The sequence below is a fragment of the Diachasma alloeum genome, unplaced genomic scaffold, assembly GCF_001412515.2.
Source record: "Diachasma alloeum isolate Michigan unplaced genomic scaffold, Dall2.0 Dall_scaffold_00313, whole genome shotgun sequence".
Classification (NCBI taxonomy): domain Eukaryota; kingdom Metazoa; phylum Arthropoda; class Insecta; order Hymenoptera; family Braconidae; genus Diachasma; species Diachasma alloeum.
Genome location: NW_021680452.1, coordinates 1,439,892 through 1,454,537, shown reverse-complemented (window position 1 = coordinate 1,454,537; position 14,646 = coordinate 1,439,892). Strand labels below are relative to the sequence as shown.

Below are 14,646 nucleotides of genomic sequence, written 5' to 3'. Positions count from 1 at the left end.
ATAATTTGAAATCAAATGACGATTCCACCCCCTCCACAAAGACACTGCAAACGCTCAGAAAGTTTCAAAATAAATGTAAATATTTAATTGGCATTTTTTGTCACAAAATAATAATTTTCTAAAATTATTTTTTGAAATTTTCACAGCTCATTTATCGATAAGCCAGTTCCCTTCACGCTTCAAGCCTCGAAATTGACCTGAAAATGGGGATTTGTCACCAAAAAACCGAAAAGTTTTCCACTTTTCAATTTTGAAAACTAAAAAAAGTCTTCAAAAATGAATTTTCATTCAATTTCTGGACAAACTCCCCGGGAAATTCCCAATAAGACAATTGTTGGCTGTCCCTTCACCCCGCCCTCCCTCCACCGATAAGCCAAATCCCTTCTAATTCTTAACCCCCGAAAATTGTTGTCCAACTCCACTTCTCTCGCAACTCGTCAATTCATTTGTGGATCACCCAAGAAGTGCGAGTACTCTCCTCACTCCCCCGAAGGTCCTTGGGTTATTGGTTAAAATAGACACACTGCATAAGAAGCAGTGGGTCAAGTGTCTGGATCCCCCTCAAACCCCCAAGTTTTCTAATCAAATAAAAAAACTTCATTGAATAAAAAATTCAGTTGTAACATTAAAAATTGGCAAAAATGGCTGCACGCTCGTTAGTGAGGTATGCCCAGTCGAGGGCGATTACACCACAGATTCACCGGTGCGCGACATCGATGTCTGCGTTCGAAATTCAACACAGAACACCGACAATCAAGAAGATCATGCCAATACCCAAGGCCCACTACGGTGGTCGTCATGCTGTGACACTTTTACCTGGGGCTGGAATCGGTCCTGAGCTCATGGGATACGTTAAAGAGGTAGATTATCATCAAAACATGACGTGAATTCCACATTCATTATTTGCACAGGCTCCAAAATATGAGGAGAAAAAAATGGATATTGTCTCTGGGATGTTTTCATTGAATTGGATATTTTTTACTTGTTGAATTTCTAACGAAAATTCATAAAAGTAAATCGGAAAATTGACACTGAGGATGAATTTTTGATTAATAATTTAGTATCTGAGCCTGGGGGAGGCAGAGAAATTTTGATGAGGCCTTTTTTTAGAGCTTCAAGAAAGCCATCTATAGAGAGTTGGATTTTTCTATTAGATTCTCAGAAATTCAGCAAAAAATGAAGTATACGGAGTTATCTCATTTGGTTTGGCCAATTTACTACTCAATGTGTGCAGAAAATTTGGTAAACTTTTTGAGAATAAACACTTCGGGAGGAAAATATGATTCTTCGACATTTTGCTACAAAATTGATGGTTTTAGAGATAATTTCGGAATTATCAAGAAATGCACGTTTGAATAAAATTTTTCATTCTACAAATGTCTAATGGCTTCAGAGATAAAATTGTAGACTATTCTTGTTAGAAATCCAATGGACTACAACGAAAGTCTTTTAACGTTGTCTTTTATCAGAATACGGTCACGTATTCTGATGAAAATGAAGATGTTTTTGGGATTTTGATGTTTTTTTCACTAAATTTCGATGCTTTTCAATATTTTTGAAGCTCGTAGGTCAATATCAATTTGAGGAATTTCCTTCCACGACGATTTGTTTTCCTACAAAGAAATCTCCCCTTTCATCCTTGACTTTTCCAGTTTTTTACATCATCAATGCAAAATGTTCTAGACAATTTTACAACAATTATCAAAGGAGGTTTTATATCAAAATTTTTTCGAGTTACACCAAAAGTTTCGTGCAATTTTTTGTGAACCCATTAGTTCCAGAGATATTCCCATAACAATTCCATAAGTCCATTCATGAAAATTCTTTTTCATTTTAGAATCTAGGGGGAATATTGATTCCGTCCCCCGAACTGGAAACTCTTCAGAAAACCAATGGCAAATTTCGCGTGAATATCATATTAATTGTAATATCCCTTTAAAATAGCGAAAATGATGAATTATAGGAATTGAAAGGGCCAAATAGACACTCGACTTTTTTCAAATGCTAAGTTATAGATGGCATTAAGTCATTTCTTTTCCTTGAAGAATACCCTTCTTTCTCGTTGTAATGAGGTCACAGTGAGTTCAATTGATCATTTATTCATCGATGCAGTTATGAGTATTTTTAAAAATGACTGAAGTGTTCATTTTTCCCACATTCCCTTACCGTACATTCGCTAAAAGGGAACAAAAATATAGTAACTCTGAAATAAAAAAACCTATTTACCATTTATAATAATTCTATTAATCCTTTAAAATCTCTAAGATGATCCATTTCTGATTTTCAAACGATCGGCATCCGAATCACAGGGGCGAGGAGACAAAATGGGCACTAGACTTTTTTCTCAAATGCTGAAACTTTATTCAATTGTTGATGAAGGCCCGGGTGTACAATCTTTCGAATGTTATCTCGATGTTTTTTTTTTCATCTTTCGTCATCTGAAATTGTCAATTAAGTCCTGCATTATGCAGAAGTTTTGGAAAATTATGAATAAATAATTTTAAAAAAGTAGAAAAAATTCTCAATGTTTTCAAAGAGCATTTTTAATTTATATTCAGAATAAGTTGAATAATAAGAAATTGAAAAATGTATCTGATTTACGCTGACAAATAGCGGCCTGTCATCCAATATCATGCAGAGGGAAGTCTGATTTCGTGAATCTTTTCCCACACTGCACAGAGACATTTATTACGGAAAAGGCTCTTTGAAAAAAGTTGTAATATTTTGGAGAATTTTTGAATCACATTTTTATCACAAAAATGGCAGATGGCTACATACCACTGTTTTGAAAATTGAGATATCTAGCTGTCACTTCCATGAGGAGTTAATGTGTGGAGTTAATGTGTTATTATCCACCATGGAAAATGACAGCTAATAGATAATTTGCCACAGCGAATCAGATGTTTGTAATTTCCAATTTTTTCAACTCATTCTGAATCTCAATTAAAAACGCTCTTTGAAATAGTTCAGAATTTTTTGTATTTTTTTTTATCATTCTATCATAATTTTTCGCAATTTCTACATGATGTACCACTCAATTGACAATTTTGGATTACGAAAGATAAAAAAAATCCAGATAACATTCAAAAGATAGTACACCCGGGCCTGAAATAGAATTTTTTTTTTCATGAAGAATACACTTCTTTCTCTTTATATGAGTTTAGACTGAGCTCGATTGATCGATCTATTTCTCAGTTATGAATATTTAAAAAAAAAATTGAAGTATCAATTATGTCCCATCGTCCCTTATGTAAATTCTCTAAAAGTGCCCGAAAATCTTATATCTCTGAAATAAAAACACCTATTTACCTTTAATAATTCTATTAATCCTTTAAAATCTTCAGGACTCTCCACGTATAAGTTTCAAACCACCCGCAATCTGCATCTGAATCGTAGGGGACGAGGGGATAGAATGAACACTAGACTTTTTTTGTTCAAATTCTAAAACGTCATTCAATTCTTGGTGAAATGGATTTTTTCTTGAAGAATACAGTCGAGCACTAAAGTTCGTGAACAATCTGAACTTGCATTCAATGTATTCTGTTTACGAACTTTAGTGCTCGACTGTACATGTCCTTCTCTCGTAATAATCTCAGACTGACCTCGACTGATTGATTTATTCCTGAATTATGAATATTAAAAAAAATGTCTGAAGTGTCGATTTCATTCTACATGAAAATGAAAAGGCCTGTGCACCATCTCCGATTCTACTAATCCCTTAAAACCTCCAGGACCACCTCCTCCACAATTCCAAATCACCTGCAGCACCCCCAACACCCACCTCCCCCAAATGTTCTCTTCTCCCCCAAACTGACCAGTAACACCTCTTCCAGGTATTCAGCTACGCAGGAGTCCCCGTGGACTTCGAGGACGTAGACATCGACCCGAACGCAGACGACAACGAGGACCTGGACTTCGCCATCACCTCGATCCGCCGTAACGGTGTCGCCCTAAAAGGAAACATCGAGACTCGCTCCCGAGAGGCAGGCGTTCTCTCCCGCAACGTGGCCCTCCGCAACCAGCTGGACCTCTACGTGAACGTTCTGCACTACGTCTCCTACCCCGGTGTCAACTCCCGCCAGAAGAACATCGACATCGTGATGGTGCGCCAGAACACCGAGGGCGAGTACGCAATGCTGGAGCACGAGTCTGTCGACGGAGTTGTCGAGAGCATGAAGATCATCACCAGATCAAACTCCGAGAGAGTAGCTCGTTACGCGTTCGAATACGCAAAGCGTAACGGAAGAAAGAAGATCACGACTGTTCACAAGGCGAACATCATGAAGCTGTCGGACGGTCTCTTCCTGGAGACCTCGAGACAAGTAGCCAAGGAGTACCCTGACATCCAGCTCAACGACATGATCATCGACAACACCTGCATGCAACTTGTCTCCAACCCCCACCAGTTTGACGTCATTCTGACGACGAATCTCTACGGTGCAATTGTATCGAACGTCGTTTGTGGTCTCCTGGGAGGTGCTGGTCTCCTCGCTGGCAAGAATTATGGGGATCACTACACCATCTTCGAGCCAGCAACACGTAACACTGGTGCTGCCATTGCTGGAAAGAACATTGCAAACCCCATTGCCATGTTGAATGCAGCTTGTGACATGTTACGTCACCTTGGACACAAGACTCATGCCACTGTCATCCAAACTGCCATCAACAAGACCATCAATGCTGGAGTTCACACCGCTGACCTTGGAGGGACTGCCACCAGTCGAGACGTGGTTGACAGCGTCCTCAAGCACATCAAGATTGCCTCGAGTGAATTTTAATCGTGGAAAGAGCGATTGAGGGGGATTAGGATCGTTGGAGGAGTTAGAAACCAATTGACATTTTTTAATATCTGATTATTAAGGTTCACGACTCATGTTTCTGAAGCTGGTGGACTATTTTAGAGCTGATTCTTGAGATTGAACACTTCATGAATTTAGGACTGCACAATTTTTGAGGGGGAGGCGGGGGCGAGGTGATCCCCGTTGTACAGTTTAGAATGCTGATTCGTTGCTTTTTGAGAGTTGAGGAGTTTTTGATTCAGAGAGGCTTTGTAATATATGCATTGTGATCGATTAGTTGAACTAAGTCATTTTCCCAGTCATTGTAATTTCCCTGGTCAATTAAACGACTTGTAATGTTGTTACTGTGGTTTTTATTTATCTGGGGGGTGCGATTGGTTGGTCATTTTGAAGGGGAAGAGGAGTTTTTGATGATCAGAATAAGTTAATTATGATATTTTCGTTAACTATATATTCATGTGGAAATAAGTGATTTTAGGAGAAAATGTTCAGGAAGATCTTTTGTAGATGGTATGTTAATTTCTCATCAACAATTTCTTTTGACATTCTCTCGTAATATAATTCTCTCAATCAAGGTGTGGAGAATTTTTTTATTCTGTTATAGTTGATCTCTTCGTTATATTAAAGATTATTTCAGATTATAGTTATCATAGATTATCCCCTCACGTACGGAAAATGTGAATGGGTCTCTTTGAAATTGATTATTTTCAAAACTGTGGAGTTTAACTCAACCAAACAAACCACAACGAAAAAGGAATACTGGTCAATTTTGACTATTGACCAGTTTTCAATCAATATCTCGGAATCTAAGGAAAATAGCAAAATTTCTGTTATAACCTTTTTTGTGGAGCCGATTAAGTGCTACAATAAATGTAATTACGAAAATTTCGCCATCTCCCTTAGATTCGGAAAAATTCCTCAAAAACTCAACTGGGAGATAAGTCGACTTATCTCCATTTACCACTTCAGTAGTGAATTACATATCAGTTTCATAATTTTCTGTTGATTTGAAGTCATTACATTCTAGTTGTTTAGAGTGTACTCCACGCTTATAAACAAAAGGGCTCCGTCCGTGCGGGGTTGTACAGGAAGTTTCTTTTGAAGTTTTAACGTAATATCATCTGCTGAATTCAGTCGGGAAGAATTGCCTTGTTCCATTATCGTTGCCTCTTCGTTAAATTATAGATTATTTTAGGAATATCTGTGAAACTAGACGTTTAGAAAATTTAAAAACACCTTTTTTTGTGGATAATTTCATGGAAAAGTCTTTCAAAATTCGGTCGTGGAAAACACTCATCTCAGATATAATTGCTTAGTTAACAAAAATTTCATATTATTCAAAGTAAGTTTTACTAATTCAGTAAAACTAGTGATATTATGATAAAATATCAAAAGATTTTTTTGTGAAAAATTGTGTGAACTACAAAAGGTATTCTCATTTTTTTTTAATTCTGAAAATTTATAAGCTGCATAGGTGTTGCTAGAATAATTAAAAATTTAATTATTGATGATTGAATTACCACCTGGATGACGAAATATAACTCGACAACTGAATTTACCTTCAATACTTTCGTAAACTCATACAAAAAATATTAATTTACACCTGCGCATCAGTTCAATTTCATAAAAATTTATTTTACATTTTTCAACAATAAACCTCGTGTTAACTGCGAAGCAACTGCAGAGCTAATTCCTCAGTAGCTAAAAGGTCACTGTTTTCTGTCACCTTGATCTTCCGTTTTTTGCTCTTCTTCTCGTCGTTCTCCGCTTGAGTCACTAATTTTCGTTTCGAAGGTTTGTGGATCTGTTCGATTTCACCTTCAGATTCTTCCTCGTTGGATGAAGTCTTGGGGCCATAAATTTTGTCTGGATCTGGTAACCAGGAGAGGTCAAGACCATCAGAGTCACTCTCTTCAGAGCCCTGCGGTTCATCTCCAGACTCCAACGGCTCCTCTTCGTCTTCACCCTCGTCATCACTCTGTTCCTTCTTCTTCTGGGCTTTCATTTTTCGTTTTTCCTCTCTGTGTTTCTCCCTTATTCTTTCCCTGAAGCGCTCCCTATCGAATTTATCCTCTTCCTGGAGGACTTTCTTTGCGAGTTCAATGTCTATGCCTGAGGACTCTTGATTCTCGTACTCACGAGCCATTTCAGAGACTTTGGATCTTGATGAATCGATTTTTTCCTGCAAACAAACAATCAATTGATTAATATTAAACATCGAAATATGAAAGAGAATTCGGTACAAGAAATCAGGTTTGCGGGGCAATTTGACAGAAGCCACACTGATAGAAAAATCATTTTTATTGAAATGTTTCTTTCTTGGAACAAGTATTATATACTTGAACTAATTTCAAATAAATAAGATCTTACGGTGAATATCAATTATTTCTTCTTGAGATATAGTTACAAGAATCAAACAAAACAGTCCTTGGCGTCAAGTCACATGTATTCACCACAAAAATGGAAAAGTTCTATTTTTTTAACCTAATATAATCTCTAGTCGAGAAATTTTCTGCTTTCATGAATTGATCAAAAATTCGTACCTATGAAATGATTACATTGAGGAATGAATTGAATGTTGTTTTCTCGAATGAAGACGATGTTTAAATTGAGCTTTCCGTACATCACATTGAACGAAATTTGTGATATCCAAGTTTGTGTAAAATTGCCGTAATCTGTGATTCTGTTATTGTAAACTAATGCGATTTTTTTTAGTCAAGAAATATAAACTTCTTTCAACTCAACGACGTCTTACTAGAATCTCAAAGCTTTTTCCGCATAACAATATTCATCCTGATTCAACATACGAAATGCTCACTTCAATTATAATTTACTTGGAACAGCGTATGATCATGTTGATTGAGATAACGACGTATTTAATCATGAGAATAATTTTGATTTTTGAGTAAACTAACGAATTTCTGCAGTTAGTAAACTTTTGGCTAGAAAAAAATCAAATACTCTCATTATTGCGACAAGTAAAAGGAACTTCAATTCTAGAGAAGTTCGATTTCTCCTAATCAAATGTATCTCAAGAAGAGATAACTAGTATTCACTATGAAATCATGTTTATTTGAAAATTAACAACCAAATTATACTTCATTTGATTTCATAGACATTATCACAAAGAATATTTTGACGTAAAAAAATTCAATTCAACCGCGTTTTTTTCGAGATATTGGGAAGCAAAGGTTTTTGAGAAATTTCCGTATTTCGGAAACTACTTGACCGACTGCGCTGAAATTGCGCCTAGAAGTTCTCGAAAGTAATACCAATGACATGACAAAATTTCAGATTTTTAACTTCAATTTTAGTTCTTTTTCTGTGAAGATTTATCAAAATTTTCCGAAAAATTCGCACACACATCCGGCCATACATCCACACATTTTCTACACGGAGAGAAATGTTCAGTAAAAATTACGGAACTCACAATTCACTCACCGATTACGGAATCGACTTAGAAAATTTAAGTGACGGTATCGTAATTTTTCACAAGAGATTCAGATAAAAATTGCGGAACGCTCCGGAAAAATGCCATGAAAGTTCTGTAAAATTTCCTACAACCACATTTCGCTCCGGAATTAAAGAAAAGATACATAATTTTTATTGAATATTTCTCTCCGTGTAAAAACATATCTCCACGTTTCATGACATTCTCCGCAATTTCCAGGCAAAATTAGAAGACCATCAAAATCAACGATTAGAAGCTTCCATTCAGAAACAACAAAAAAACAAATAACTCACCCGTCCCTCATCATCAAACGTTTTCTTCGTATTAGCCACAATCTTCTTCTTCATAAGTTTCTTGGCCACAGCGGCTTTAGTCAGGGCCTTCTTCTTGGACTTCCCCTCCACCTTTTCCTCCTCCTCCCCCTCCTCAAGATCGCCCTCGATCTCCACATTTTTCCTCTTGATCGTCAGAATATCCTCATCATCACTCTCATCTCCTCCGAACATTCCAGCTCCACTCCCTTTGCTGATCGTCCTCTGCTCCCCCTCCCCATCATCACTATCTCCAGCATTTTTCCTTCCTTCCTCCTCATCAGAATCATTCCCAGAGTCTTCATCACTCCCTCTACGATTTCTCTCAAGTTTCTCCCCTAAATCCTCATCTTCTTCATCATCTTTTGATTCTCCTACTTTCTTCTCCTTTTTCTCCTGCTTCTTGTCAATATTCTTCTGCAGTCGTTGAAGAAATCTAATTCTTGGGGGAATAGCAAGCCCCAGGGATTTGGCATACGCGTCAGTATCGAGTGCATGAACATTAAAAATTTTCTTATCCTTCATGAGGTACACAGACTTGACGTAAGCGACGAAAGCCCTCTGCGCAGTTTCCTTCAGAGCTACGTCACGAACCAGAAGTGCCCCGAGCTTCACATGAGGTGAGTGCAATTTATTGGGATTTATTTTGATTTCGTTGATGGGAATCCTTCGGTCCTGAAGCCTCTGCACCATCTCCAGCTCACTGGGAAGGAGAACTAGGAGAGATTCCCCTCCATTCAGGAATCTGGCGGTTCGTCCTGCTCTGTGGATGTACGCGTTCACGTCCTCCGGACAGTCCATTTGCACCACCCAGTTCACCCCTGGGAAATCCAGACCGCGGGCTGCTATGTCTGTTGCGAAGAGAACTGCATTCTGCTTCTTGGAGAAGGCCTCGTAGATCCCAGTTCTCTTCAGTTGGTGGAGACCTCCGTAGAGGGCCATTAGGCTGATTCCTGGACGCATTCTGCAGAGGACTTCGTATGTGTATTTCACCTGGTGGGAGGAAGAGAGTTTTAGTTGGTGGGATAACAGGGGAAGAAATTAGAATTAAATGGGAAAAATGAAATTCAGTAGCGAAGTGGTAAAAGGAGATGAGTCAATTTTGACTATTGACCAGTTTTCAATCAATTTCTCAGAATCTAAGGGAGATAGCAAAATTTTTGTTGTAGCCTTTTTTGTGGAGCTGATTAAGCGCTACAACAAATGTAATTACGAAAAGTTCGCTATCTCCCTTAGATTCGGAAATATTCCTCAAAAACTCAACTGGGAAATGAGTCGACTTTCAAATTTCTTTTGACATTCTCTCGTAATATAATTCTCTCAATCAAGGTGTGGAGAATTTTTTTATTCTGTTACAGTTGATCTCTTCGTTATATTAAAGATTATTTCAGATTATAGTTATCATAGATTGTCCCCTCACGCACGGAAAACATGAATGGGTCTCTTTGAAATAGATTATTTTCAAAACTATGGAGTTTAACTCAACCAAACAAATCACAACGAAAAAGGAATACTGTAGCGAAGTGGTAAAAGGAGATAAGTCAATTTTGACAACTGACCAGTTTTCAATCAATTTCTCGGAATTTAAGGGAGATAGCAAAATTTTTACGTATGGTAGTATCGAATAACAAAGGAGTACCGCTAGAAATGACATTTCTTGTGTGCACAAAGAATACAATTTTTTTTGAACTACTAAATCTATTTTTGCGACAAAAATTTTTCATTCCGACGCACTCTCTGCAGGTTTGGCACAAAAAATCCTTTTTTGATAATTAAAAAAAAATATTTTCTTGGCGCAAATAAGACTTATTTGGGAACTGTCGTTTTTCTCTGAGTGTGGAGTTTTCCACTGAATATACTGTGTAGATGAACATGAGAAGGATTGAAGAAATGTTAAACTACTTGGATACCCATAATTAAAAATGATTCCATGTTTACATAAAACTGAATATTAATTTACCTGCTTGCAACTCGAGAAAAAGACAATGAACTTCTGTTTCAAATGATGTTTGATAAAGGACCACAGCATAGCCATCTTCTCATCAAGATTAACCACCACATAACTCTGCTGAAGACCGTCAGGCGTCGTGTGCTCAGCATGTTCATGAGCAGAAACATACATAGGGTCTCTGAGGCTCAACCTGGCGAGATCCTTCACAGATTTTGTCTGAGTGGCAGAGAACAGCAGAGTCTGCCTCTCCGGAGGTAAATTCTCGATTATTGCGTTCATGGTTTGCTCGAAGCCCATGTCCAGGCACCTGTCTGCCTCGTCGAGTACCACAAGCTGGAGATTATGAGTGTGGAATAATTTGTTTCCGTCCATATGCTGTAGAATTCGCCCAGGAGTGCAGATTATTATGTTGTACTGGTCCATGAGGTTCTTCTCGTGGTTCAGGTCTTTCCCTCCAATTATGAGACCAGAGGTGAGTCTGTGGTACTTTGCGATCTTTTTCAGGGTCTCGAAGATCTGGTAGGCGAGCTCTCGAGTTGGGGTGATTATTAGAGCGCCCAGGCCCAGCTCGCGACTCCATTGTTGACAGTATAATAGTTCTATGACCTTTCAGAAGCAGAAAGACCACTGCATATGGGTAATTGGGTTTTTGCAGGAAATTTTCTGTTTAAGGATATCCAAATGCTTTGGCTATTTTTTCTCGCGTGAAATGCTTTTCTATTTTTGTTGTCAAGTATTAGAGCTTTCATTTGAGCTCCATTGGATCCTAAGTTTCCGGCCATTTTACAATGGTTTTATTATTTAAACTTTTCAAGTCTGAATTTGAATCTGGATATCGAACCATTAAAAAACATTTTACAAATTACAAAAAATATTAGGTTTAGTTTTAGATGGAGGTTGATGAAATAATTCGAAAAGTGCAATTCTTGAAAATCATGAGCATTTTCTATAAATAATTTATAGACAATCAATTTTCCACCATAAAAATCATTTATTCGGAATCGTAATAAATTTATTTATATTCAGAATTTTACCTGAAATCGATTTCATGATTAAAAATGAGGTTTCCGAAAGTTTAAACAATTTCAATTATTTATTTATAAACCAAAAGTGTTTAAAAAATAATAATTTTGCGAAAGATGTAATTTGACTGACGTTGAATATTAATTATTTTTTTCTAATTTTTCTCACGCAATTTAATTGACAAATCTGACGATTGAAAACGGCAGAATCTATAGTGTGATCTGTACCAAACTGTAAAAGATTTGGCTATTTTTTCTCCAGTGAAATGCTTTGCTACTTTTGTAGTCGAACATCAGAGCTTTCATTAGAACTACATTTAACCCTAAATTTCCGAACATTTTACAATGATTTTATTTTCCAAACTTTGCGGGTCTGAATTTGAATCTCAATATTGAACCGTTAGAAAACATTTAAAAAATCAGATAAAATATTAGAAAATTTACGTTTGGAGACACATTGATGAAATAATTTGAAAAATGCAATTCTTGAAAATCATCAGCATTTTCTATAAATAATTTATAAACAATCAACTTTCCACCATAAAAATAATTTCTTCGGAATCGTAACAAATTTATTCATATTCAGAATTTTACCAGAAATCGATTTCATGGTAAAAAACATGAGATTTACGAAAGTTTAAACAATTCCAATTATTTATTTGTTAATTCCAATTATTTTATTGATCAAATTTTTCTCACGCAATTGAATTGATAAAGTTGATGATTGAAAATGGTTGAATCTATAGTAGGGTCTGTAGCAAACTGTAAAAGATACTTGGGTATCCTTAATGGAATAATGAAATGTGCAAATGCAAATGAGATGAAATGAGATGCATTAGATATAATTTTTCTTCATTTTGAAAAATCATGAAAATTCAAGAAGTTATGGTAGATATTGGATAAGCGTTTGCATTATGTTACACGAGTATTTGATCAGTTATGACTTACTGACTTCGAATTATTCATTCAGACATCAGAATGATCATAAATTTTAAATAAACTTAAATTTCGAATTAGTCAATTGATTACTATTACTCTGCAATTTTTAAATTATTAAATTAATCATCAATTAAATATTCAAATTCCGTAGTATTTTATCAATCAAAAATTGAGTTCGAAAAATTGGCGCTTAGTTGGTTCATCGAAAATCCTTTTATGAAATTTAGAATTATTTATTCAATAGTCAGTTGACAATTCCATATCATAAATTATTTTATTATTTTTCAAATTTTAATAAAAATTAGTGAACCTTAATTATTTTACGGTGCAGCTTCTCTTAATATGAATAATCTAAAGATTGATGCCGATCCCTGAATTCATCGAAATAAGAAGATAGTCTTTTCGTATTTTTCATAGTGAAATGGCAGGTAGTTTGTCACATAAGAGACTGATTTTTCTAAGTGGTAATTGAATATTTAGCGAAAGAACGTTGGAGTAGACAGAGAATTATGGGGGGGAGGGGGGGCGTAAACGGACACTTTTGACTTTTTTAAAAATGTTAATGAGGGGTTGAAATATTGATAAAATTTGATCATTTTTTCTTCAATACAAAGAACAATTCGGTCCCTTTGTGACGAGCTCAAACTAAGCTGAGTTATGAATAGTTTAAAAAAAGTTTAAAGTGTCCGTTTTACCCCACCCTCCCCTAAATAGGATGAACCAACCAGTGTTCGAAGCAGACCAGTAATCGAATTGGTACTTTTTTTATAAAATAAATTACTAGAAGGTAGAGATTCCTCGCATTATAAATGAAAACTAAAATTATGACATTTCCAAATGATATTGTGATGATTGAAAATGTCTAAGTTACATTATTACCACCGGAAAAAACAGTTTTCGATGACACGCCGCCAATACCATATTCCCATTACAGAATTCGCAGTTCGATTATTTTGTTTTCACACATTTTCAGCTTTTTGTATTCATATCATTAATTGTATCGTCAATTAATATCCATAATATTTTTTTCTATTATCATGGAGATGTACAGGGGAGTTATAATTATTTTTAAATCAATTTTCGACTTGGTCATATTTTTAAATCTACGTCAAAAATAACTGTGACGTTATTCGTTCGAACACTGGACGGATTCACCCTATAATCATTTTGAAGATATTTCCAAAATTATGTTCATTCTGAACTCACTCCCACATTCTTCGAATTATCATAATATGAATAATATTCCTGGTATTCTCTTCGAGTTTTGATACTCACTGGTATGAGGAATGCCAATGTTTTTCCACTTCCAGTTTTCGCAGCCCCCAGGATATCATTCCCCCTGAGAGCTAGGCCAATACTCTGCTTCTGGATGTCTGTTGGTTCGATAAAATTGTGTTCCTTCAGGGCTTTAAGTAGTTGTGAAGACAAAGGAAGGTCCTCGAAGGTTTTGATATTCGGTTCATCGATCTGAAATTAATTTTAATGACCAATAGATTCTCCACAATCAATGGATATGGCAATGAAAGTGAATGTTTTGGTTTGGTGGAGGAATGATTGACTCACCGTCTCGTAACGGGCCTGCAGCTCCTCGATTATTTTACTCTCCGGCGTCTTCTGCTTCTTCTTAAACAACTTGACTTTCGCCTGTCCTCCCTTTTTCTTGTTCTTGAACTTATTGTAACCCATTTTCAATTGTTGAACTCCAATGTTTTGAAAATAGGAACATCGAGGTTAAGACACCATGCGTTTCTGACTTATTCACCTGCGACCTGCGTCTGCGCATGCTCCGGGAGTCAAGTCTACTGCATAGTCAAATCAACATCTAGAGAAATTCAAATATAAGCAGCTCTAGTCTTCGGACCCACCCACTATACACTGAGAGAAAAACAAACACGTTGTCAATCAAGTCTTGTTTGGGCCAATAAAATCGCTAGTTGAAAATTGCCATAAAAGAATTTGTTTGGTTCGAATTTGAAAGTTTCAAGCATGAATAATCGTTCTGCTTTCGACAGCAACGAAATATTTGGCTCAAGAGGCGGATAATTCGCACCAGACGGTGCCTTTTCAGGATGAAAATATCTCATACAGAGGAAAATTTATCAACAAATATTTTATCCCTAAGTTACAAGATTGCTATCATATCATTATTATTGTTTCATTTAAGGGTTCATTT

At 36.3% G+C, this 14,646-nt stretch overlaps 2 protein-coding genes across 2 annotated transcripts; one reads left to right on the top strand and one right to left on the bottom strand.

Moving 5' to 3' along the window:
- Positions 1-377: 377 nt before the first annotated feature.
- On the top strand, positions 378-5,139 carry LOC107039937 (isocitrate dehydrogenase [NAD] subunit gamma, mitochondrial). Its single transcript, XM_015259801.2, has 2 exons — positions 378-860; positions 3,834-5,139. The coding sequence occupies exons 1-2, from the start codon at positions 642-644 to the stop codon at positions 4,776-4,778; spliced, it is 1,164 nt and encodes a 387-aa protein (XP_015115287.1). The 5' UTR covers positions 378-641; the 3' UTR covers positions 4,779-5,139.
- Positions 5,140-6,409: 1,270 nt separating this feature from the next.
- LOC107039935 (probable ATP-dependent RNA helicase DDX10) lies at positions 6,410-14,244 on the bottom strand. Its single transcript, XM_015259796.1, has 5 exons — positions 14,037-14,244; positions 13,749-13,940; positions 10,522-11,118; positions 8,544-9,554; positions 6,410-6,981 (listed from the first exon to the last, which is right to left on the bottom strand). The coding sequence occupies exons 1-5, from the start codon at positions 14,157-14,159 to the stop codon at positions 6,463-6,465; spliced, it is 2,442 nt and encodes an 813-aa protein (XP_015115282.1). The 5' UTR covers positions 14,160-14,244; the 3' UTR covers positions 6,410-6,462.
- Positions 14,245-14,646: the final 402 nt, after the last annotated feature.

Coding starts and splice junctions, on each gene's coding strand:
- LOC107039937 (XM_015259801.2), top strand. CDS start 642: ATGGCTGCACGCTCGTTAGTGAGGTATGCCCAGTCGAGGGCGATTACA. Junction 861..3,833: donor TCATGGGATACGTTAAAGAG/GTAGATTATCAT, acceptor CACCTCTTCCAG/GTATTCAGCTACGCAGGAGT.
- LOC107039935 (XM_015259796.1), bottom strand. CDS start 14,159: ATGGGTTACAATAAGTTCAAGAACAAGAAAAAGGGAGGACAGGCGAAA. Junction 11,119..13,748: donor CATTGGCATTCCTCATACCA/GTGAGTATCAAA, acceptor TGCTTCTGAAAG/GTCATAGAACTATTATACTG. Junction 6,982..8,543: donor CGTTTGATGATGAGGGACGG/GTGAGTTATTTG, acceptor GTTTGTTTGCAG/GAAAAAATCGATTCATCAAG.